This window comes from Pleurodeles waltl, chromosome 10 (genome assembly GCF_031143425.1).
Source record: "Pleurodeles waltl isolate 20211129_DDA chromosome 10, aPleWal1.hap1.20221129, whole genome shotgun sequence".
In the NCBI taxonomy this organism is placed as follows: Eukaryota; Metazoa; Chordata; class Amphibia; order Caudata; family Salamandridae; genus Pleurodeles; species Pleurodeles waltl.
This window is the reverse complement of record NC_090449.1, coordinates 946,066,676-946,093,955: the sequence shown is the minus strand read 5'-3', so window position 1 is coordinate 946,093,955 and position 27,280 is coordinate 946,066,676. Positions and strand designations below refer to the sequence as shown.

At 44.5% G+C, this 27,280-nt stretch overlaps 1 protein-coding gene across 1 annotated transcript in view; it reads right to left on the bottom strand.

Annotated features, from left to right (window-relative positions):
* LOC138262057 (serum paraoxonase/arylesterase 2-like) overlaps positions 1–27,280 on the bottom strand; it is a 197,773-nt gene that overhangs the window by 142,405 nt on the left and 28,088 nt on the right. The window contains exon 2 of the mRNA XM_069211746.1: positions 16,062–16,132. Within this exon, the coding sequence (XP_069067847.1) occupies positions 16,062–16,132 (71 nt within the window). The remainder of the gene's footprint in view (positions 1–16,061; positions 16,133–27,280) is intronic.

Here is a 27,280-nt window from a genome sequence, read left to right as displayed (position 1 = left end):
TGCATGCAGGGCTTGGTGTTGGGATGGGTGGTTTGTGATATTGGGACATTTGTGGGGAGTTGGAGGGATGGGGGTGGGGGTATGTGATAGCATGCAGGTAGGGTGGGGGATGTAATAGTTAAGATTTTACTTACCAGAGTCCATTCCTCCAGCTACTCCTGCGAGGCCTCAGGATGCAGAATAGCCAAGACTTGCTCCTCCCATGTTAGTTGTGGGGGAGGAGGTGGGGGTCCGCCGCCAGTCCTCTGAACCGCAAGGTGGTGTCTTGAGACCACAGAACGCACCTTCCCCCGTAGGTCATTCCACCTCTTCCTGATGTCATCTCCATTTCTTGGGTGTTGTCCCACTGCGTTGACCCTGTCGACGATTCTTCGCAATAGCTCCATCTTCCTAGCTATGGAGGTGTGCTGCACCTGTGGTCCGAATAGCTGTGGCTCTACCCGGATGATTTCCTCCACCATGACCCTGAGCTCCTCCTCAGAGAACCTGGGGTGTCTTTGCCGTGCCATGGGGTGGTGTGGGTGATGTGTGGGGTGGTATGTTTTATGATGTGTGGGGTGATATTTAGTGGTGTGTTGTGTGAGGTGCGTGGATGTTGTGTGAGTGATGGTGTTGTGTGCCTGAGGATGCTCGTTTGTAGATGGTGGTGTCTCTCTGGCCTTCTGTCGCAATTGTGGTCGTAAGCGTTTGTGGGTGATGTGGGTGTGTGTTTTTCGAATTGTCCAATGTGGTAGTGTTTTGTAAATGTGTGTGTATTTTGAGCGTGGCTGTGTGTACCGCCAATGGAATACTGCAGTTGAAAGACCGATGCGTGGATTCGTGGGTCGTGATAGTGTGGGCGTATTCCTGCTGGCGTGATGTGTCGGTTTTGTTTTTGCCAGTTTATCACTGACACATTTGGTGTGGCGGACTTGTGTGGGTGTCTCACTTTTGGAGGATTCCGAGCAGTGGGTCATAATGACCGTGGCGGAATTCCGCTGCCGCCGCGGTGTGTTGGCGGTCTTCTGCACGGCGGTAAGTGGCTTTTACCGCCAATGTTGTAATGACCCCCTATATCTCTTTATATGTTTTATGCTTTTAGCTTTTAGTCCAGAGCACCTTTTAGCATTGGATTCATTTAACCTTCAGTGGAGTCAGTACTATGGCGCCATACTTGTTACGGCAATTGGGAGGATGTAGTGGATCCTAGTTGGTTTTAATGGGAAACAAAAGTTAACTTAACCTTTGGCTTGCAGACTCGTGCCCCCGTCACCTAGTGACTTTTCCCCTACTTAGCTCGCTCTGTTTTAGCACATTTATTTAATTATATCTTTTAAGTTAGCTGTCTTGTTTCTAGTTAGGCCAATGTTTTAGTTTCACATTATCAGTGCCACAGCGCTAAGGCGTCAATATCAAGCGACAAAGATAAACAAACTGTAGGTGTTCACATTAGGTACTTTCCCTCTTCACGCCTTCGAGGGAATTGTTTAAATAAATTACCATCCCAAGCATGTCTTGTTATCTATTGTTTGGGAATAGACCTATGTCAGGGGTCCGAGCAGATCTATATAACTGCACCTGACTTAGAAAGATAGTCAGAGGGATTCCGACAAGAAGCCATCGCTGCTGCACGTCGCCTTGACGCTGACGCAGTCTTCATCTCCCTACGGAGTCTGAGCTAGAGACCTCATTCCAAGGTAACAAGAGTTGGGGGGGGGGGGGGGAGGCTTTTCTCATGGACATAGCATTGGCAGATTAGGTTTAACACAACTAGCTCTCTTTTAGGTTAGAGATTAGGTACATAACATTAGGATGTTAGGACATGTTTCACATCTTGTGTCATTTCATGTCAGTGCAAGACGGTGGGGGTCTTTGTATTAATGACTCTTGTCTTCGCCATTCTGTTTCTTGCATTATTCATTATCCTAATCATTGCAGCCCATGCAACTTATCGTAGATTGCAGTTTTGTTAAATAAAACCTATTGAAACTTTACTGCATCTCTTTCATTGCCTGTGTTTTATTGAGACATGTTGTTGATGTAGGAAAGAGGTAATCTACGTTTAACCACAACACTCCCTGAGATGTCACACTCGAGTCCATGCGTAAAGGCTGCCACAAATCACCTTTTACTGTTTGGGTTTTTGGTGAGGTGCCGCTTAAGAGCCAGGAGGGTTGGGACGAGAATTGCGACTTGTTGTAGGACTGGCATAGTGGCCTACAAACTTAAGTACTGTGATCCTTAAACCAGCAGTCTTGCCTGGAGCAAGAGTCAAACTACGACCGTAATCCCTTGCGCCACATTATGCTTGTGCCAGGCATAATGTATGCAAGGATGGTGGTCCGGCGCTAGGAGGCCCGCAAAGATGATACAGTGAAATTTAACAGATTTCACAGTGCCACATTTGGTGTCATTTTCAATGCCTGCTGAGAGCAGGCATTATAATGATGCACCCATAGAAACCTGTAGGCCTCCTTGCACTTTACTACACTAGCGTCAAAATGTTTGACGCTAGTGTAGCAAAGCACCACAATAGCATCCAAAATTTTGATGCTATTGTGCTAATGACCGCCATGGTGCACCGTATTATAAGTACAGCGCAACCATGGTGTCGTTTGGTGCCACAGGGGTGGGGGGGGGGGGGGTGCGGGGAGCAGATAAAGTGGCAATCAGCTCTGATGGGCTACTTTTCATAAATATGGGCCTTAATGTTAGACAGAAGGACTCTGACTTAGCTCAGGCCTAACTATATAACCATATTGACCTAGGGCCCGATTACAATCTTGGCAGATGGCATACTTTAGGAGGCTGGCCATCTATGTAGTGTGCAAAACCAGGCACACCATCTAGAGGGTCCAGGCAATCACACACTGGATTGATGAGGTAAAAACAGGACCACCTAATGCTTTAAATTTTAGGGCAGTTTGGTCGAGCAGTTAGACTAACTTGGAGAAGTGCCAAGCATTTGTTGTACTCACAGTATCAATAAAGCAAGATACACACTCAGAAGAATAACTCAAGACCAATTTACAAAAATACTTCAGATTTTTATAACATTTTTAAGATTAAGATCATCAAAATCGGGTAAGTACTTTTTAAGCTATGAATTTTCAAACTTTAGAAAATGTTTCAGTTCTGTGCGTAATTATGCACCATAGTAATCAATGGAGAAAAACTTTAAAAAGCATATAAAATCAGGCAATGCGTTTACCAACCAATGTCTCCTTTTGCCGACAGGTCGATGTCGTCGGTGGGCCCTGTGGACCAGCTGGAGAAGTTCAGACAGCTCCCAATTTCAACGGGAGCAGCTGCAGAAAGTCTTTGGAGATAGTACAGAGCCACTGCGGGGACCACTTGGCAAAGTACTGCACAGGTGGACTTTTAGGTGAGTCTGGTGGGCCTCCTTGGAGTTTTGTGGTCGCAAGGGGTGGAGGCCCTTTGGCACAAGATGAATCTTCACTGCAGGGCAAAGGGCGACCAGATGCAGAGCGAATCGGTGAGCCAGGAGCTGTGCGCAAAGATGCCCTTGAAAGCAGAAGTAGGTCGCTTACAGTTCAGCAGGGGCACTCTGGTGGGAGGTCCTGGTGATTTTTGAAGTCCCTCGACTGGAGCTTCTTTTCCTGGTCCTTTTTCAGTCTGGAGTGGACTGTCCTTCTGGGTATCCGACATGGGGTGACCAGTACCTGGGGCTATTGCATGGTTCGGCCACTGGGGGTTGCAGTGCCACCAATCTTGACACACTGGTAGGATTCATCTTTGCGGTCCATAGAGTTACATTTGGTCTGGCTGTGGCATCTGGTTCCTTGGTCAGCAACAAGTCCGTGAACTAGACTTCACTGGTCCTTTGGTCTTTGCTGAAAGGGAGTGATGTTTTCACTCTGAAGGGAGTTCTTTGGCAATTTTCGTGAGTGTGGAGGTCCTCTGGGGGTTTGTAGAGTCAGCCTGATGTCTAAGAAACCCCTCAGTGTTGATTGTCGAGTCCTGGTGGCAGGAGGCAGGGTTTGGCGCCTTCTTCTTGGTACAGCAGGACTTCAATTCTCAAGCCTTGGGTCTTCTCTTTTGCTGATCTTTTTGTGTCCTTGGAATCTGAATCTCTGGCCTAGGGGTGCCCACTAAATACTGTATTTAGGAGCGTTTAGGGGAGTACAAAGTAGTGACCAATGAATCATCTACCTTAGGGTGGCTACACCCATTAAATGGACACTTCCTGTGGGCAGAGGTCACTTCCCTACACCAGATTGTTTTCCTTCCATGCAAGATGGATGAAAATGAAATGGAGGGAGTCACCCCACATGCAGCACCTTAGGGATGGTGCAAGGCGTGAGATGACCACTCCTTCTGTCCTTTGTGTATTTTCCCGCCTTTGCTCCCTCCAAAAGTGGGAGTTTGCAATAGGGGTGGCCATCTGCTGCTAGCAGCAGGCTTGGGGTCGAGTTTCAAAGACGATAAGCCATTTGAAGCTCACCAGCAGGACAGTGCACATTCCTAGGAGGGAGGTGTGACTCCTCTTCCCAGGAATGGCTTTGTTCTGGGACCCAGAGAGCAGGAGCTCTCACCCCAGTGTTCCAGAATCTTGTCTGGTGGTGACAGGCTGGTTGTGACCGACCAGCAACCATGCCAGTGTTAGTTAGCTTTGTACAGGTCACCTCTAAAGTGGTCACTGGGTACATTTTGCAATAAATCAAATACTGGTACCAGTTTGGACTTCTCATTTTGAGTTGTTTGATACCAAACAACCCATGGTTTAGAGTGGCCATCAGGTAGCAGTGAATCTCGTACTGACCAGTGTCCAACCATGCATTTAAAATGGTTGCTCTGCTCACTTTCTATGTCCCAGGTTTGGCAAGGACACCGCAGGGGTATATTGCTCATGCATCTATGCCCACACATACATGTGCACCCTGCCTTAGGGCTGAAAGGCCTGCCAGGGGGGTGACTTACCTATACTGCATGCAGTGTATAGTAGACAGGGCACACAGGCTGTGTGCCATGTCGAGTTTGCATTTTAGGATTGGACCAGGCCACTCAGCTTGCAATGACTGTGCTGGGTGCATCTGGATGCATGGCCTTAGAGGGTGTCACAATCTGTGCTGCTGCCCTCAGGGGCCTACCCTTAGTACCCCATGCCCTGGGTACTTGAGTACCATTTACTAGGGACTTAAGCTGGCAGCTAAGAGTGTTGCCAATTGTTCCAGTGCAACACAACAGTTTTGGGGAAGAGATCTGACCCAGGGAACCTGGTTATCAGGGGCCCTAGGCAATAAAAACTTTGAGACCACATCAAATGCCAGGCAAAAGTGGCGGCTAACCATGACAAAAGAAGCCTTTTCTCACAGATACTCTGGACATAATGGAACTTGTAATTCGGCAGACAGGATATCTGTCACGTTTGTGACGGAGCATCCCATCTGCCATGATTATAATCAGGCCCTTAGTCTTAAACACTTTTTTCTTGGTAAGCCAAGAGTATCTTGGGTCAAACTTCCCAGGGTATGTTAAAATGAAATTCCTAAGGTTCAGATTGTTTTATATTCCGATTTCTGAATTTGAGGGGAAATGGAACCCAGTACTGAAAGATAAAAGTGTTAACCAACTTTCTGGACTCACAATCAAATCCCTTCTTCATGTTTTGTGCATTTGTCCCAGACTCTTGTATTTTAGAAAAAAAGTACTTGCGACCCATTTTTAACAAGGCAAATCTAAGATCAACTGTGGATGCTGTTAGCTAATGTTTTAGTGAAGATAGTGGCATATTAACATGAAATACATTTTTACATCAGGCATAGAAAGCATTATCTTCTTGATTTAAGCACTTGATTCAATATTCTGATGCAGCTTTTCTCTGTATCCATATTTAAGTAAGTCACTCATGCTAGCGCAGATGTATTAATAAAAATAGCAGTAAGAGTTAATGTATTCAGAATAATGGATTTGCAAAGAAAATGTAATGATGTAGAAATAATAATGCACGCATTTGAAAATGTGATTACGATGAGTGCCCGCCAATGTTAACGAAGTGTATTAATTAATGAGTTTAAACATGAAATACTGAGCATATGTTGGACTAATGTAGTAATATGTCATTATTAGGGTTATGTATTAGGTACGTGTTTATTTTTTGTAGGCCTTAACTTAGCGAGTGTCTTGGCCTAGCTTGCCAGGCCTCATGCAGAAGCTGTATTTCTTAGCAGTTAATAAAAAATGCTGAACAAATGGTTTAAACTGTGAAACGTCTATTATACTGTTAAATGTGCTCATAGCTGAAGCTTTCTCATGAGAACCGATCACTAGAAGATGTTCTTTCTAATGCAACTTTTTATGAGTAATGCGTGCGAGACTGTTCTCGTCCTGAGAAAGTCAATGAAGACACTGACTGGAGTATAAGATGCAACATTATTGTTACCTGACAAGCCGGATGATGAGGACATTGACGGACGACCAATCAACAACGTGTGAAAGGAGAAATAGTAGAATTTATAGATTTGACAAAGAAATGTAATTGGATAAAGTGTGAACATACGATTAGCTGACCAATAGGGAATTAGGGGAGAATTTAGGTGGTTTTGACTTAATGCTACCACACAGTGAGGGGACAGGCATTATTAGGCATTCTTCTTGTGAATAGTCCGACAGTTACTATTGCCCATATTTTCTTATGCATCTTGAGACATGCTTAACGCTAATGCTTAAAGATTTTGCGCTTACCGAACTTTGCCGATGAATCCTGATGACTTGTTGATCGACTGATGTCCTGAGGACGAAGACTAATTCTGCTTTGCTGATCCACCCGAGGATAGTTATATAACGCAATGTGATTGGTATGCATATTTTCTTTTTCTTTCTAGGAGCCAACTGCACTGTTTTGAAAGAGCCCTAGCTAGATGTTTTTTTCCTAAATTTGTGTTACTAAATTGTTTTGCATGAAGCCCCACATGCCGACGCTAATTTGATGTTAGTTAAGGATTCACACTAATTACTTTTGATAACAGGGACTAATGCTTGGTTAAATTACTCTGCTAAACTTCATGTGTTTGACTGTTGGTGTGACAGCCTTTGCTATTAATCTGCGTAATAAAATGTGTTGTAGTTCAAACTGATTAGACTGACTTTCCGCCGCTTTAGATAACCAGTATTGATTCTGTATGTGTTTTGATTTGATATTGAGAATAATCTTCATGACATTACTATTGTTAATCTAAGGAATTAAATATTCTAACTTTTACTAAAAGGTGTGGTTATTCATGACTGATACTGATGTTGATTATTGTGTCTTGATTATTGATCGTGTACTGGGGCTATAATAAGAACATCTTAATTGCGAGTCAAAAGGTTAATCGACCAATTTGCGCTCCCTTGTAAGTTTACTTATTAGGGTCAGACACACTAACACTCATAACCGATCTTAAATTACGGTTTTATTTGTTCGTTTTTTTTTTACAAACTTTGCGCATTTTGAATCAAATATTTCTTGTGTTTATGAACTTCTATAGCTTCTCAGAATGTTAACTAAGTTCTATTGAAGAAGCTGCCAGAGAATGGGACCGCGTTAGAGATATTAGTCCAATAGTCCATTACTGGATAGTTGTTTGATGCTGTGATAGTGTCCAACGGATTAGTATAATAACAATGCCAAATAAGTTTTTAGACAAGGTTTATAAAGCACCAATTTTGTAACTCGTATTTTTAATTAACTTATTTCCATTTACATCCGCGTCAACTGTTATTTCAGCTTTGATTTTAATAAGTTATGGCTCTATAACTTATTACTGACACTTGATATTTGTGTTGGTTCAGGTGTTTCATGTTTGCTGTTATTGTAATCTTTGATTAATACAATACATTTATTGTAAATAATAATAAAAAATAACAATAAAAACATATCCAACATTTATTTCACCCTGGCGAAATAGCAGAGGTATAATGTATTAAATGAGAGGGACTTCACGAGTTGTCTTTTGGTTTTTTTTAGCAAGAAAAAACGTGACCTTTTATGTAGGATATGCTATCATGGAACGTAGGCAATTCCACAGTAAAAGCTAAATAGAATTAAAACCAACAAATATCATACGAAAGCCTTCATAAAGCCTGTACCGAAAACTTACGAACTCTTCCAAAACCATATGAATATGTGTGGTATATATGTATTTATGAAGTGCGATACTTATGGAGCAACAAAAGGGCGGGGCCACTTAAAAAATGTTCTCATGCACTGAAATAGGTAGCTTTGATGTTTAAAATCCCCCCCCCCCCCCCCCCCCTCTCTGCTCCCATGCAAGTGCCAGAGGCTATTCAGGCGGCGAGTAGGCACGCCTCCTAAAATGGCTAAGAAGGAGAATTTGTCCAGCCATAGAATGCCTCTAAATGTAGCCCCTCTCGTTGTCATCATTTTTCACCCTTTAGGGTGTGACTAGCTTTACGGGACAAGCCCTACTGCTGTGACAATCTCCTTTCTTGCTGACGCACAGGAATGCTGTTTTACTGCATGTGCTGATTGGATCTTGGAGAAGGCATCCTGCTGCTCCAGTAGCTCGCCCACACCACGGTCACCAACAAAAGAACAGCCACGAAACTATTATTGCCGCAGGCAAAGAGCACATTGCTACACCGAGCAGTATGTGTATTTCCCAAAACATGTCCTGTGCAATAATATTGTAGACTCTCACATCACTGTAAGAAGCATCTATACTCTGCATAATCGACCTAGAAAAACCCTGTAAAATGTGCACCTGCTGTGGGTCTACTACCCACTGTGCAAGCAATGAGAAAACGTACGGGCCCCAGCACACAAAGGGCAATTGCAGCAAAGCCACCAGATACTCACAGCAGCGTATGTACAAAAGGCACAGAAGCAGCTGGAGAGTACATAGTTTTGGCAAATTTAACTCCTTGGCTGCTGTGGCTTCCACCCCCTTATCCCCTGGCTAACCCCTTCTGCCTCTACGTGTTTTGGGTTGTTTGGGGACACGCTACACTAACTTTTCATCCTCAAAAGGTATGGAGGCTATATGTGCATATTTTTCTGCTCACATGTTGGGTATTTTAAAAGTATAGAGTTAGTGGATTCCCCTCAAGGTAACCAAGAAAACCACCAAAATGTAGTACAACCTTTTTTTAGTGGGGTAATGAGGAAAAAGTGCAATCAAAAAAAGGTTTGTTGTGCTAACATCACTAGCTTTTAGCAAAAGGAGCATTGTAACCGAATCATTTTTTTTACCAGTTTTTGCCTTTTTTAAGTGGTAGTTGTTCTTTATTGTTTGTGGTCTCTACTTACTTGCATTTTGTGTTGGGAAAATGTGTGAAACCTGTAGGTAAACAGGAAGGAAAAGCTATATATTTTTGAAAAGTAGATAAAATACAAAATTCGGCAAAGGGTCATGTATAGAGCGCTCATGGTTCTCCAATAAGAACTAATAATTGAGACCAAAACAACGGAAAAAATGACAACTGTATTTTTTCCTCCAATGGTCGATTTACAACAGTAATATACTGTTATGTTCACCAGAAAAATCTGGTCGATAAGATATAGGCCCTCATTCTGACCCTGGCGGTCGGCGGAGAGACGGCGGTCGGACCGCGAACAGACCGGCGGTATTAAAAATGGCATTCTGACCGCGGCGGTCCCCGCCGCGACCGACCGCTACTTCTCCACTCCGACCGCCACGGCGGTCATGACCGCGGGGCTGGAGTTTGCGCACTCCGGCCCGGCGGTCGTCCCAAGACCGCCAAGGGTATTATGACCCTGCCTACCGCCGCGGTTTCTTGCGGGCGGGAACCGCCGTGCGAACCATGGCGGTAAGCACTATCGGGGCCAGGGAATTCCTTCCCTGGCACTGATAGGGGTCTCCTCCACCCCCCACTACCCACCCGAGTCCTCCCCCCACACCCTCCACCCCCCTGCCACCCCCCAGAGGTGGTACGAACCCCCTCCCCACCCCCACCCCGACATGCACATACATGTACCCCGACATGCACACACCCCCAACATGCACATATACACACCCCCTACACACACACACACAACGGGGACACATACCCGCACACATACATGCCGACATGCGCACCTGCCGAACAGCACACATTACCCATAGACACAGCAGCACCCCCCGCCCGCATACACGCACTCACACACCCCCTCTACACACTCACACGCACACCCCCATGCACGCCCACATCACACAACACCCCCCCACCCCCTCCCCTCACGGACGATCAACTTACCTTGTGCGTTGGTCCTCCGGGAGGCGACGGGAGCCATAGGGACGTGACCGCCAACAGAAGACCGCCAACAGAAGACCGCCACACAGAAATGTGGGTCGTAATTCTGTGGGCGGTGTTCTGCTGGCGTGGCGGTGGAGGTTGACCAGTCTCCACTTTCCCGCCGACCGCCAGTGTGGCTGCTGGCGGTTTTCCGGCAGAACGCTCCCAGCGGTCAGAATGCGCACAGCGGCACACCGCCGCGGTCGGCGGTCTTCACCGCAGCGGTAACTCAGCGGTCTTGCGAAAAGACCGCCAAGGTCAGAATGAGGGCCATAGTGTTTCTTGGTTGTTTAAAACATGTGATAGCCAGAACTAACAACTGAAGAAGTGCACCATATAAGAGATTTCATTGGGTACAGACTATGCAGCAATTCACATGGTAAAATCTAATGTATGAAAAAATGTGCAAGAAACAAACCTATGCCTCTCTGAAATGTGCTCAAGCGACAAAGCTTATGAATAGTGGCTATTTACACAACTTTGAATTTTGGGTTAACCATACTATCGTAATTTAGAGGGCATTTTGCAAAATCTGCTTGTTCTTGCAAATTGGTTTACAAGTATAAACCAAAAATGAAGAGAAATTAAATTGATAAGTTTGTTTACTAGTCTGTATTTCTGTAATTCTCCCAGTAGAAATGATACCCCACATGTATGACTGGACCTATCACTCATGACAGGCAAGGCCCCAAAACACAATGTAGAGATAACAGATTTTGGCCTTCGAAACTGACCCATTTTGGCTCTGTAACTAGCTGCAAGTATTTGGGCCCGGCTCGGCATCCACCCAGGAAAACCTACTAAAGCCAGATATTTCCGAAAACTGCAAACCCATGGAAGTCCAGAGTGATGTTACAGGTAAGTAACCCAGCAAACTTCACATTTTGACTAAAATCACACTTTTTTCCACCTTTCTGTGAGGGAAAGTTCTGGAATCCTCAGCGATCCACAATCTTCCTAGCAACCAGCCCTTTCAGACTCCTTCCAATAAAAATGGCATCATACTTATGTGGGTAGGTCTATGGTCCAGGAGAGGAAAAGGTGCTAAAATTCAATGTGGGGACATTACGTTTTCACCTTGAAAATGGACCAATTTTCACTATGAGGGCCGCCGGAGTATTTGGGTCTGGTCTCCAGCGCTTCTCATGGAAACATATTAAACTGAGATATTTCTGAAAACTAGACACCCATGGAAGACCAAGATGGTATGACTTGAGTGTATCCCACAATGTTCTCCTATTCAGAAAAACCTAAAACCTCAAACATTGGCTAAAATTAAGGATTTTCTTCCTTTGTGAGGGAAAGTCTGGAACCTGCAGGATCCCCTCCCCAAAATTCTTCCACCCAGTGTTTCCACCCTTCCCTCAATAAAAATTGTAACCCACAAGCACATTTAATCATGTCAATAATACATGAATTATGCCTAGTGTGAATGAGACCGCAGATTGATTTCAATATGTGTAAGTCTCCCTTTAAATGAAGCTTGGGACATGATTTACTAAAAGTTGGGCAAAGTAACATTGTGTGAAAATCTGCAGCTTTGCATTACAAAAACTGTAAAAACAAAACAAAAAAAAAAACAAAAAAAAAAAAAAAAAATGGTACCCCACCATATTTGCTAAGAGTCACATACTGATATCATCATCGGCCACACAAAAGAAATGGCATTTTAGTGCTGTAGCTAAGCTTTGTACAAGGTGCAAAGGTAAGACATTGGTGCCGTGCATGATATTTTCACTTGAGATACACCCTCAAAAACAAATTTTGAAAAATGTTATGTATGTGAATATTATGCAATATTCTCCATACCCATTGGTTACATCCAGATTTATATGGCACTAAAATTTCACAAAAAGCCAGTTCATGATTCTTTAGTAGATTTGGCTTTGCAAGTAATCATATGGATATATGCACTGTTCTACCACAATTATGCCTCTTTGCCATGGATTTGGCACTATATGACACAAAGACATTTGACATTGCATAAGTGCCAACATTTCGGAGCAAAATAGGGTTTGCTCAGCAAATCTGATCAATGTTGTCCATGACAGTTTTGCAACTTTGGGTCTTTATATCTGCAGTGAATAAATACAAAACCCTGAACATGCTATTAGCTACATGTGTGAGTCAACAAACAACTGCACTTTCCCAGCTGAAAGCTCATCAAAATCCAAAATAAGAGGGAGACCAAAATTCTCTGTCCACAGCCTGTGTTTTTGTGCAACCGTCATCACCACATTCCAGAAGCAGACACAGAGCCCCTTCATCATTAATTTACGTTCAATATTTCACACAAAACAGTGGAGAAAACAGAAACATTTTGCCCAACAACTGTTGCTGGCAATGGGAACTTGTATTCCCATCCAGTGATGGGTCCAAAGGTTTAGTGGTGTGTTCTGGAATTTTATTTTAAACATCTGCCATCAAAACCCCATTCACATCTGACTCACATTTTTCAGTAGATAAGGAAAGGGTGAGCAGACTTTGGATGCTGCACTGCTTTTTATGCAACAGACACCTCTTCCTGTAAGTATTCAGGAATCTGAATTCAAAATATTGGCCTTGATACAAACTACCCCATCTGATTCAGCCTTTCACAGTAGCATGTTCACCAGTGCCATCCCAGGAGATCCTGGTCCTGCAGTCTCAGCAACTCTACCACACCTAAGGCTTTTGAGCTCTCACCTGTCATTTCACCCTTACAACACCAAAAAAACCTGCTTTCATCCGATATACAAACCATGTGGAACAAAAGAAATGAAGTCCATCTGCCTCAAACTCAGTTCAGACAAGACCGAGGTAGTACGCTTTGGGAAAGACCCTGGTCCTCAGCCTGGTGGCCATCAGAACTTGGTCCCACTCCAACCCCTTCCAGCCAAGCTAGGGACCTGGAAAATGAGGTCAACAACAAACTACTGATGGCCAGCCAGTCAACTCCATCACCTTCTCCTGCTTCCACACCTTCAAGATTCTCAAGAAAATCTTCAGGTATCTTCCTCTGGACACCTGCCGAATTATCACCCAAGCTCTCATCACCAACAAGCAAGAGTATGGAAACACACTATATGTCGGATTCTCTACCCAACTCAGTAAGCTGCTCCAGACCATTCAGAATGCAGCAGCTAGACTTGCACTCAACCTTAGTCCACTGACACATATCTCCCCACCTCAGAAACCTTCACTGGTAAATGTCGCTTTGAGATTTTAGGCACTATACTCACCTAAAACTTAAAAACTGCTTATCTTTGGCTCTATTAATCAGATTTGTCATTTTGGTCTCATTTTATTTATTAACATTTTCTCTATTTTTATAAATGTGTCCTATGCTGTATTTACACTTTATTACTGTGTGCTGCATAAATACTTTACACATTGCCTCTAATTTAAGCCTGACTGCTTTTGTGCCAAGGTACCAGGGAGTTACGCACAGGTTAATTTTAGTGACTTTTGTGGCTGGTTACCCTCACAAGTATTGTGGTTGTTGCTTGAGTAGGGCTTTCAACCCCTCATCGAATAACCCAAATCCTTACAACTCCTGAGGCATGTGATCATTGGTGAGCTCTTTTAACCCTGTTTCTTTCAGTCTAGTGCAAGTTATAGAATCAGTGTTCCTGTTTCACTGAACCTTTTTCCCCACCCAAAGTTCCTGAATATGGAGTTGTTGTTAATCTGTATTTGCAGGGTTTTCTAACTCCTGACTCATAGTTGAATCCTAGTTCCTTGAACTAGCACAGTCCTACAGTGCATGTTTCATAGTTTAATGCACGCCTGTTGGTAAAGCTTCCACTATTTCAGACATTACTCTTTTCCCAATTCCTAACTTGTTTCCATCTTCCTTAGTTCCAATTTCAAGGGTGCTTTCTTCTTCTTCTCCCATTTTGCCTTAGATTCCAGTTTCCTAGTGTGTTTGTTTACTTGCTTTCTACCAAGTCCTGTAATGCTTGTTAGGCACTACTCTTCTCTAGTTACTTGTCCACCATGGTTGGGTATTTAGCTTTCATCCTTTGCTGTTACCACCTTATATTTTCCTGTTTGATCACCAGAACTTGTTGTCAAAGCTAATATGGGTAGTCTTTCTCGTTCACCTGGAGTGTTATCTCCATGTTACTTTAATAACATAAGTAAGGGTATCTTCTCCACAGACCCTGCCTTTGAAGGTATCCAGCATGTGGATATTTGCAGCAAGTAACTGTAAAAGCAATTGTGGGCAATCCACGTACTGAGCTTCAGTCTTACTGTGTGGAGATCCTTTGTGCCCTACTTCACATTTCCTGTATAGTTCATGTTAAATGTATATTTTGCACATTTTGGATGTTATTCTGAATGCTGAATTGCCTCTTAAGTATCTGTTCCTTCTGAGCTTTACCATTCTTGCCAGAGCTTTCCCACTTGATCCCTTCCTTTCCCCCTTTTGTGATCTTGAGAAGCTATCCTATAAATATTCTGTTAATTTAGTCTATGCTGCCACCAGTATGTACAAGACTCTTGACACTACTATTTCTGTCCCCCTATTTCAGTCGACAAATATAACACTAACAACCTCTTCTTCACTGAGAACAACAACAAACTCAGACCCAACATCCTTACCACTTCCGTCATTAAACTGCTTAAAGGAAAGGTTTTCACACCCATTTTGCACCTTGTCCAAGCCTTACTAAGCTAACTTTCAATCCCAGAAGCCCTTGCAATATGTGAGGTGAGAGTAAAGAAACCATCACTGAACTGAGGTGACCTCACTATTATTCACCTTTGGTTCATAGAGAAACATCACTGATAACGCAGTTATCACCCAACCACTGGAGCATATCAGCAAGTATAACAGGACTACCAAGCAGGCTTCAGACCAAGGTGGGGCACTGAGACAGTCAGATTCCAAAAAGACAGCGACACCCCCCCTTCTAAATGATGTAATTAACCCCAGCTTCTTGCAACGGTTTGTTCTCTCTCAATATTTAGACACAGTTGGCCATCCATCTCTAATCAATACCTTGAAAACATGCATGATATTTGTATGCACTAGATTGAAATGGTTCATACCTTATCAATTGGTGCCAGCTCATGCAAATAGGTTCCACAAGATCAGCGACAGTCCCCATTTCCTGTGAAGTACCCCAAAGATCCATCCTATTACCCACCATGTATAACGATTTGCGGACATTTCACCATGGGCACTTCTGTGATTGCTGTTTTTGTTAGTTTTTTTTGGGGTTGTGCCTCTCCGTGACCCCGTTTCCATCCCCACCATGCCCACTGGCATTTTGCCACTGCCAACGGTAGTGCTGTTTACTTAGGAGCTGCAGTTCACAGTGAAATATCCATCTGCAAAAAAACACAGTACAAAGTCTGCATACCATCTGCAACCAATAACTTGACTCGTCTCCCTCAGATCCACTCTTCAAGTTCCATCAATATGCAACTCCACCTGGAATTATCCTCAACAAATGGCATACCAAGAACAATATATCAAGAGCCTGGTTATTGTCAGACTGCAAGGAAAAAAAAAAAACATAAGGCAAGCCTTCTATATTCATGATCCTAAAATTAGGAACAGTGTCCCTATCAACATCACATCTGCACCAACTCTCTTATAATTCAGAAAAAAACTGAAGACACATCTTCGAGGTGCACTACCCCTGACCTGCCAGTCTACCCTTGACATTCCCCAAGGGATTTTGTCTTTCTGGGGGCCATATCCCCTGTTCAGCACTCCATTGTTCTTAAGCTAGAGTCAACTTTACAAATCACATCAGTGGTAATAAAGTTAACAGTAAATAAAATGTTGTTGCTTGTTGGTGTCTTTCATGAAGCTGCTCAATCATACATACCAATTCCTTCAATGAGGTGACAGTTCGCAGGTTGGATTTGCTTGCGTTCTTGAGACGTGTATAATTTGTGCCTGCAATTAAACAATATATATATATATAAATATTGTGACATCTAAGTGCCAGTGAACAGAAATGACACTGTACCATACTGGGTTAAATGAGTTTCCATCCAAGATATTTTTCAGAATCTCCATGAAGACTCCAGATTCTGACATTTCCCAGTAATATTGTTAAGGTCATGCATTTTGAAAAGCAGACGTAAGCCACCTTCAGCTATACTGTCCCAGCCTCCTGCCTGGACTTCAGCAAATACAGACTTATTGTAAAGGTCAGTTCTACATTAGGGCCTTCATCACGATGGGCCAGGAAATTCCATTTTGGGGGCAAAGTGCCATTTGCACCCAAAACAAGATTATACATTATGCTCAAAATGCAGGTGTGTGAGCTAGTGATTTGCAGCAGGAAAACCAGATGCAAAGCGTTGGTGCAGATTGTTCAAATCCATTGTTTGCACATGCAGGAATGGACAACAACATACACAGATTGATATCTCTGGTCAGTCCTTGGTCTGCCGAGAATAGCGCTGATAGGCAAAACTGTTTAGTGGCGCCTCAGCCACACCAGTATTCAGCAGCACCCATTGAATCTGTGGAGGTCCAAGAGAGACATAAGAAGTGGAGTGAAACTGCAGACTAATATATGCTACTCCACTGCCTCCCTCAAAACCATGGAAAACTACTAAGATGGCAGTTGTCAGCCCAAGCACAGCAGTCAAACATTTTCGCTGCTCTGAAATAAGGTTGTGTGTCACAATATTGAGTTCAATTACACTGGCCTTTACTGAACCCTCCCTTAGAAGTTCTGCAATAGCCTCCGACTATTAGTATACAGAACGAAAACCTTTTGCCCTGCTTCGCATGAAACATTATCTATCTGGGAGTTGTCATTAACAAACGACCTATGTATTTTTATATTAAATACCTTGCTTCATGTTCGAGGAAGTTGTATTGATCAGTAAACCTGGGCTAAATTTCTATTACGCAGCATATTTATGTAAATTTGTGATTTTCACCCCATGCTTGTTATGCGAAATTCCGCTATCTTGCCACACTGTGGAATTACACTGCTTTTGCAGTGAATTTATCACTCTGATAGAAAGACCATCACCAACGAACATAATGCGAGCAGCCGTTTTCTTGTGCCATTTGCGCTTTGGACACTATTTTGCATGAAATGGGCTCTTGCCTCCAAAATGAACACGACATTCCATTTTGTACTTAAATATATAACTCGATGCTGGATTTCATTTCACGTAATTTCCCCAAAAGTCTGCGAAACGGAGTACACGCAAATTAAACAAATTTTGCACACACCAAGGGGCATATTTTCAAACCCCTTGCACAGCTGGTGTGTCACTTTTTAATGACACTCCAGTGGTACAGAGTGCAGCCCCATAACTACTAAGCAACGCAAAGCCACTTTGCGTGGGTTTTCATGGCCTCGTAGATATGGTGAAAGGCAATGCAGCGTTGCGCTGCATTGTTTTTTTTACACTGCGTCAGTGAGGCGTTCCATGGGCGTTGCGGTGTATATTCCCATGCAAAACACATGGGTTCTGATGCATTCCCAGATTTGCAAGGATGTGTAAACCCGGGAATGCGTTAAAGCTGTACACCTCCCCAGAGCAGGCATAAAGAAAAGAAATATCTTTATTTCTCCTCGTTGGATCCTCTTTTTATGTGTCCCGTCTCCTGCAGAAAAAGGAAAATGCCTTTCTCTATTGTTTTTGTGCAGGAAGGTGTCCCTTCCAGCACATAAACAATCCTGCCAACAATGCAGGCACCCTTGCACCTTGCATTGGTGCTAGGCTGCAAATGGTGTGGCAGGATGGGGGAAAAGGACAGAAATGCACCATATTTTGTAAAAACAGTGAATTCCTGCCCTCTTGAATTGGCCTAGGGCAGTGCGGCAAACACACTTACGACGTTGCCCTTCGCCAATTCCTTGAAAATATGCCCCGTAGTGAATAGTAGCTCCGAGCCTAAACGTGAAAATAAACCACTGGTAATTATGAATAAGGCATAAATGCAGGTTGACTGGGCAATGGATCAAATACATATTTAGCAGTATATCCATCTACTTAGGTGTAATAAGTATCAGCTAAGTAATCACTTATTTAATCATGGCATGACAAAATGGCAAAAAGGATACATGATTGAGGCTGCCCAGTTACACTGCGGTATGTGACGCGAGGACTCGATGATGAAGCAGGCCATTGAAATGAAGCTACAGCAGGTGAGAGTCCAATAGGGTTGTCTAAGTGGGTTCCATGAAGACAAATGTCCCTACTAAAGTGTGGTCACTCCCCTTTGATGTGAGCCCAAATATCATGAGCCCCATGACACGTTTTTAAGTTTGCCAAAGACCACTTTATCTTATGGAACTCATTTCATCTACATACAAAAACAAGCAGAGAAAGTGGTCTTTGGGTCAGCCGTCTTCAGCCATTGGCGTGTTTTCTGCTGTCAACAGCCGCTGGTTATTTGAGTTATGATACACTTCGTGGATCATACCATAACAGTATTGTGCAAGCTTAAAAGTGTCAGTGTTTAATGAACAAGGAGTCCATCAATGAACTGGGAAAAGAAAGGATCTCTAATGAATAAAATCCTTCTAGGCAAACATATGGGCTGTTTGATGCATGAAATAAAGGCAGTTCCTAAGTACCAGCGATGAGTAATAGCCATAAATATCACAATATTTCTAACTGCTTCCTCCAGACAGTAGAGGAGGTACAGTGGCATTACGAAACCTGAGGGGGCCCCTGCAAAGTAATGGAGGGTGTCCCCCACGCTCTGGACCCAGTCAGGAGCTCTAAGGCTTGCCGGCCATGCAGTGACGGACTGGCCCCTTGGAATTTGGGCCCTCTCTCAACACGGAGGCTGCGGGGGCTATTGTTATGTCACTGAGAAGGTAAACGCAGAACTGCTGTAACGACTATGACCATTATAACCCAGCAATGGCTTATTAATTTAGCCCATAGCTAAATGAAGCAAAAATCATTAGACTGACAAAATGAATCGGAAAATGTCCATTTTGAAGCTGTATATTATGATCTGCTGTGCGAAACAGCAGAGTTAATTATTTTTGCCATTGTTCTGGTTCAGTTTCATTAAAAGGAAATGTTTTGGCTCTTTTCAGTATCACTGGTATCTTGGGATTGAAGAGGCATTGGTGTTAGTTTAAACTGATGAACACTATGTGACTGCTACCTCTAGTAATGACCTCAGTCCTAAATACTGCATTAAAGGCTCTGCCTTAAGAGGGACATCTATACTGCATTAATGACTCTGCTTCAAGAGGGACATCTATTAACAGCTTGTGGAATTACGTCTTTGTGAAAGAATCTCCTATCATTAGGTAAATTGGTGATATGGTCAATGTAATTTCGAGAATTCAAAACCCCGATCAGTCACAAAAGCAAACTGATTGAAAACCTGCAATTCGAACATATTTTTTAATAAAATCAATCAATCAATCAATGCATTTATAGAGCGCGCTACTCACCCGAGAGGGTCTCAAGGTGCTGGGGGGGGGGGGGGGGGGGGGTTACTGCTGCTCGAAAAGCCATGTCTTGAGCCACTTCCTGAAGGCGAGATGGTCCTGGGTAGTTCTTAGGTGTGCAGGGAGGGAGTTCCATGCTTTGGCTGCCAGGTAGGTGAAGGATTTTCCTCCTGCGGTGGTTCTGCGGATACGTGGGACGGTGGCGAGGGCAAGGCTGGCTGAGTGAAGCTGACGGGTTGGCGTGTAGAACGAGAGGCGGCTGTTGAGGTATTCGGGGCCCATGTTGTGGAGAGCTTTGTGTGCGTGGGTGAGGAGCCTGAAGGTAATCCTCTTGTTGACGGGGAGCCAGTGCAGGTGTTTAAGGTGGGCGGATATGTGGCTGTGGATGTCGAGGCTGAGGCGTGCGGAGGCGTTCTGTATGCGTTGAAGACGTTTCTGTAGCTTTGCAGTGGTCCCTGCATATAGGGTGTTTCCGTAGTCCAGACGGCTTGTGACGAGGGCATGGGTAACTGTCTTTCTGGTTTCGGCGGGGATCCATCGGAAGATTTTTCCGAGCATGCGTAGGGTGTTGAAGCATGATGACAAAACGGCGTGGACTTGCTTGGTCATAGTGAGGAGGGGTCCAGGATGAATCCGAGGTTGCTTGCGTGGTCTGAGGGGGTTGGTGCGGTGCCCAGATCCGTGGGCCACCAGGAGTCATCCCAGGCGGAAGGGGATTGTCCGAGGATGAGGACCTCCGTCTTGTCTGAGTTCAGCTTTAGGCAGCTGAGCTTCATCCATTCTGCAACGTCTTTCATTCCTTCCTGTAGGTTGATTTTGGCGGTGGTTGGGTCATTGGTGTGGGAGAGTATCAGCTGGGTGTCGTCGGCGTAGGAGATGATGTTGATGTGTTTGCGTGCGATGTCGGCGAGGGGGCTCATGTAGATATTGAAGAGGGTTGGGCTGAGCGAGGAACCTTGGGGTACGCCGCAGATGATCTCGGTGGGTTCTGAGCGGAAGGGCGGGAGGTAGACTCTTTGGGTTCTGTCGGAGAGGAACGAGATGATCCAGTCAAGGGCCTGTCCTAGGATTCCAGTGGAGCGGAGGCGGGTTATTAGGGTGCGATGGCACACGTGTCAAAGGCAGCCGAGAGGTCCAGGAGGATGAGGGCGGTTGTTTCTCTGTTATCCATCAATGTTCTGATGTTGTCGGTGACTGCGATGAGGGCGGTTTCTGTGCTGTGGTTGGCCCGAAATCCTGATTGGGAAGGGTCGAGCGAGTTGTTAGCTTTAAGAAAATTGGTCAGCTGCTTGTTGACGGTCTTCTCGATGACCTTGGCCGGGAAGGGGAGAAGAGAGATGGGGCAGAAGTTCTTCAGGTCATTGGGGTCAGCTGTGGGTTTTTTCAGGAGGGCATGGACTTCGGCGTGTTTCCAGCTCTCGGGGAAGGTGGCAGATGAGAACGAGCTGTTGATGGTGCTCCGGAGATAGGGAGCGATGATGGAGTCTGCTTTGTTGAAGATGTGATGGGGGCATGGGTCAGAGGGGGAGCCGGAGTGGATGGTGTTCATGGGGATTCTGGTCTCCTCAGAGCTGATGGGGGTCCAGGCGTTGAGTGTAGTGTGGGGGCTATTGGTTCGGTGGTGGGCGGCGGAGTCTGGGGTCCGAAGCTGTAGTGTAGGTCTTCGATCTTTCCGTGGAAGAACGTAGCAAGGGAGTTGCAGAGTTCTTGTGAGGGCGTGATGACGTTGGAGCTGGCGCTGGGGTTGGAGAGCTCTTTGACGATGTTGAAGAGTTCTTTGCTGTTGTGGGTGTGGTTGTCTAGTTGCTCTTTGAATGATGTCCTTTTGGTGGAGCGGATCAGCTGGTGGTGTTCACGGGTGGCGATCTTGAGGGCTGACATGTTTTCTGTGGTGCGTTCTCTGCGCCAGGTTTTTTCGAGGGTACGGCAGGATTTCTTGGATTCTTTGAGGGCGTCCGTGAACCACTGGGGTTTCCTGATGCTGGTCCCGCTTGGGTGGCTTTTAAGTGGAGCGAGGTTTTCGGCACAGTTGGTGATCCACTGTGTGAGGCTGAGGGCTGCGTTGTTGGAGTCAGTGGTGATGGCTGGTGGGTTTTGGTTCAGTGTTGAGGAGCTGCTTTGTGGAGATTTTGCTCCAGTGTCTGCGGGGGATTTGTTGTGTGCGATGGTGGTGGGTCTCCCATTTGAAGGTGAAGTGGACGCATCTGTGGTCAGTCCAGTGTAGTTCAGAGGAGTGGCTGAAGGATATGTGGTTGCTGGCGGAGAAGATGGGGTCGAGCGTGTGGCCAGCGGTGTGGGTGGGGGTAGTCACCAGTTGCTTGAGTCCGAGGCTGGCAAGGTTGTCGAGCAGGGTGGCGGTGTTGTTGTCGTTGCTTTTCTCCAGGTGGAAGTTCAGGTCCCCGAGGAGGATGTAGTCTGGTGGGGCTAGGGCGTGCGGGCTGATGAAATCTGTGATGGTTTAGCTGAATTGGGCGCGTGGGCCCGGGGGCCTGTAGACAAGAGTTCCTCTGAGGGTGGTTCTGGGGTCGGTGTGGATCTGGAAGTGTACGTGATCAGCGGCGAGGGGGGTGTCTTCGGTGGTGGTCGTGATGTTGATGGAGTTCCTGTAGATGATGGCAATTCCTCCACCGGTTTGGTTGATGCGGTCCTTCTGGGCAATCTTGTAGCCGTCGGGGATGGCTATGGCGATGTCAGGAGCCGAGGAGGCGTTCATCCAGGTTTCTGTGATGAAGGCGACGTCTGGTGCTGTTGTGTCCAGGAGGTCCCATAGTTCGATGGCGTGCTTGTGGACGGAGCGTGTGTTGAGGAGGATGCACTTGAGGTGGTTGTTGGTGCGAGGGCCGGTGGGAGGTCTGCAGGCTCGGTGGAATGTGTACTTGCAGGCTTGACAGGTGAAGGGTCCATGAGTACGTTTAGGGCTGGCTTGGTAGCAGGTGGCTGTTCGTCCGGGGTTGAGGGCGTTGAGGGATGCGGCATCGTATCTTAGTCGGGTGTTTTGAGCGCGGTGGGGGCCAGGGGTTCTGGCGCTGGGCGCGGTCGAGGCGCAGACGGGCTTGCCTTTGGCGCGGCCGACATAAGAGGGAAGGGGGAGGGGTCAGCTGGGAGGCGGGAGGGAGGACAGCGAATGGGAGCGGGGGTGGGGCTGCACGGGTGGCAGCGGCGGGAAAAGCAGGAAAAAGCGGGAAAGCGCACAGCAAGAGAAAAAGAAACAGTGGAAAGCAAAGAGCAAAATATAAATGGCAGGAAACAGTGGAAAGCAAAGAGCAAAAGAGAAATGGCAGGAAACAGTGGAAAGCAAAGAGCAAAAGAGAAATGGCAGGAAACAGTGGAAAGCAAAGAGCAAAAGAGAAATGGCAGGAAACAGTGGAAAGCAAAGAGCAAAAGAGAAAAGGCAAGAAACAGTCGAAGGTCAAGAGAAGAACCTGAAATACCTGAACACCCTAGCAAAGCGTGGCAGGGTCCTGGGCAGGTGGAGCTGCAGCGGCGGGGAAGCGACCTACCTGAGGTGGCTTATTAGGTCAGGCATTTAATTATTCACCACAAGTAATAAAGTCACTGTTAGGTTCAATCAAAGGTGTCAAGAATTTAAACTGGAGTTCAACTCCTGGTAGCTATGGTAGGGAGCAGACAGGCTTAACTTAATAAAAAGGTGTAAAGCATTAAGAAGTTCCAGAACAATCAAAAACAAACCACAATAAAAAAAAGCCCACTCCGACTTATGAAAAATAGAGAAAGGTGTAATAACCAAAATGACACCAAAAAGACAAAACTCTTATAAGAGGAACCAAAGATACGAACTGTTAAATATTTAGGTGAAAATAGTGCAAATAAGAGCAAAGCACTAATAGTTGTCAATTGTTACGGTTGAGCAGGGCCTAAGTGCACTTTGAGGCGGACCACACTGATTGGATACACAAAGTATATATTGGCCACTGCTAGGTCCTGAAAGTAGAGACGTTCTAAAAAGTTTCCAAGTCCCATTCTGAACATCTAATTCAATCTAATGCTGAGGAACTACCAGTCGGATACTTTTCATGGTTGGTCGTCTTGACATTTTGAAGCAATTGTTTTGAAAGATTTCCCAGACTTCTTTTGGTGCCCAAACCACCGCAGGAGTACACTTGCAATGCCCCGGAATCTGATGGAGAGTAGTTAGAGATGCCCAGGGTGGCAGGCAGAGGGCAATTGTAATGATCATTTAAGGTTCAGTTTCATCTCCCCAGCTGGGGTTCTTCACAGGAATGTCCTCTTTCGCTTTTTTATGTTTCTGGTGCCACCAATGGGTCAGCCTTATGGTCCTTGGAGATCTTTCAGTGCCTGGATTTCAAAGGAAGGGAGTCAAACATCCACAGTTCCTTCTCACAGGTCATAAATGCCAGGTGCAGTTCACCTGGTATCCTTCTGCAAATCCTGAAGTGTTCTGAGGAAGGATGGGCATGTGTCCAGCTTTGAAAGGTTCACGTATCTGTGACTGGGGGACACCATAAGACATCCCTAGTTCCGCTCTGACCAATGAAGTAAAGGTTCTGTGGCAACAACACGCATAGATGCTTGTGAGAAATAAACATAACTTTAATTGTTACAGAAACCACCCCAGGCCGCGTCAACAACACAGCTTCCACTCAGAATTGTGGGGCTGAGTGGCTGTTTAACGATCACACAGTGTCTTGGGGATCTGTATACGGACATTCCATTTAGAATGTCGCGAGCCACTCACAAGACCAAAGCGGGTTCATTGGCAGACTTGAGTCCCAGAGCACTACATTAGTTTTCCTCTTCAAATTAAACAACAACAAAAACTATGATTCTATAATACGTTATATATACCTAGACAGTATTACCATCATGCATGAGTAGAAAAAACTATATTCTACTTATTTGAAACATAAATTACAAAATATCCCTTAGCATATTAGAAACTGCAATATTATTGAGTATATCACCAAAAGATGGGAACACACAGTAAAATTACATCACCGATACCTGAGTGGTAAATTACATTTTTCTCATGCTCCCGCATACAGGTAAAGATTTTTTGTAATCACCTTGAAAACTATCAGGTACAAAATGTCTATGTTTGTCGGTTTGATTGACATCAATACTTTTATCCACCTCCGAGTCTGTGTACAGCAGTACTAATCTCACACTTGTTCTGCAGAGCCCATCGTACACAATGTCCTAGCACTTTATTAAAGCACTCAAGACCATTCGTTGGGGGTGATACGAGCTCTTGAGGTATTTTATGCTGCTAGATTTAGGAACTTCCTCCCCTTTGTTTGAAACAAATTGTATGTCATTATCAGAAACTATTTACTCTGGGAAACCTTCCCTCATACAAACACCTCTAGGGAATTTTATCACCATTCAGGAATCCGGTAACAGTACTCTAATGAACCTCAATTCTGCCCATTTTCCATAATAATTTATGAGAACCAATGCAAACTTTGTAAGACTTGGTAGTGAATTAAATGGATCTATCAACTCAATACCAACTTCAACCATGGTCCCACTGGGAGTTTAATGGGGACTAAAGGTGGTGTGAAAGTTTTCAAAACTTTCTCACTTGTTGAACATACTACACATTATTTAACTAAAGCAGCTACTTCCTCGTACATTTGTGGCCACCGGGATGTGGGCTGCACCCTAGGTTTCATGAAAATAGCTCCTAAAAGCCCCTTATGAGCTTCTTCAATAATTATAGGTCAAATATTTACTGGAGGAATAAGCTTGTCTAATCTCATGAGCAACCCATCTTCCAAAGACAATTCTTCAGATATTTTGACAAATGGTTGCACACTCTGCTCCAACATCTTCTCTTTAGTCCACCCTTCTTTGATGTATTTAGTCACCTCTTTTAATAAAGGATCATCAGATTCAATTTCAGACACTGGACCTGCATCAACCAATTCAAGTGAAGCTACTAAACAACTCTCATGTTCCTGATAATATACCTCCATGTCTAGTGAACTCAATTCCATTGGAAAATGAGAAAATCTGCACACCCAATTTTCCCTCCTGGTATGTATTCAATCTCAAAATGAAGCATGTTAAAAATCTGGAAAATCTAGTTGTGTTAATTCGGACATTGTTTCCACTAAGGATGCCAAGGACTTATGACCGGTTTGAAGAGCAAACTGTTGCCCACAAAGGTACTTAATATTTCTACAGCCCACCGACAAGCTTTTTCAATCACAGAGTAGTGACACTCTTGGTCGCGGAGAACCCTGTAAGCAAAACCAGTAGTGTTTTCCATTGAGCCTGCTCTTTGTGTAAGAACAGCTCCAAATCCCACATTGCTCTCATGGACTGTCAATACACACTTTAATATAGGATCAAATGGTTTGTGTGTTTTAACATTAGTCAACTGGTGCTTGACCCACTCAAACGCCGACACACACTCTTGATTCCAACAAAATTCTGTATCTTTCCTTAAGAGATTAGAAATGGGTCTGACCATGGTTGAAAAATCTTTGATGAAACATGAGTAAAACTCACAGAAACCTAAAAAATGTTTCACACCACTTTTGTCTACAGGTGGGGAAGCTTTGACGATGACATGACTAGCCCAGGTGTAGGACTAATGCCCGTACTAGATAATGCATGGCCCAAGTACTCAACACTTTTTCATAAACTGACATTTTTATCTTTTTAACACCATTCCCTGTTTTTGAAAGACAAAGTACTTTCTTGAGTGTGTCATCATGAACATGACAATCCTTGGCAAATAACACATCATCCTGAAAAATGGCTAACTTTTTTATATTTTTGAGAAGTTCTTCCATAACCCTTTGGAACACTGAGGCTTCCGATGCTAACCCAAAAGGCAATCAACAGTATTGATATGTTCAGCATGGCAACACAAATGCGGTATAATGACGGGAGTCTATTTCCAACTCTATTTGATGGTATGCTGAAACCAAATCTAATTTAGTGAAAAACTTTGCTCCAGCATCTGAAGGCAACAATTCATTCATTTTTGGGAGAGTATGGGAGCCAATCCAAATGTCTTTGTTTAGGGGACAAAGGTCCATACAAACCCTCGATTTTCCATTCTGCCACTACCAAAGGGGACAGCCACAGTGAAGACCCAACCTGTTCAATTATACCCGTCTTAGTTAACATTTCCAACTCTTTCTTAAGATCTTCAAGTACAATAAAAGGCACTCCTCTCAGTGTGTTCTTTACAGGTAAAGCACTTTCTTTAACCTTTATCTTGTGCCCCTGAAAAAAACTCTTGGATATGGATTTAGTAAATTCTCAACCACATCTGTGTCCCTTAAAAATATAACTTGTTGTGGTATACCAGGTCTTAACACCATCCCAAACAAACCCTGCTGAAACCACACAAGGATGTTTAGACCTTTTAAAGCTATGTAAGTTTTGCCCTGGATGCACCATCCTTTGACACTTAAACCCAGCGCCTTGAGGCCCTCACAGGTGAAATAGCTATATTAATCCTGATTGAATATATCTTCAAAATACCCTGCTAGATCTATGTTACATCCTTCGTAAGCACGAGTGAGCGATCAGGAGGTAAAGAGGTTTTGTCTCCCCAGGTTTGATGGAAAAATTTAGTGATCACAGTAATACATACGCCCGAATCAACCAGTAAACATATTGTTTTGTCCCCTACTATTATGTCAACACAGGGGTCT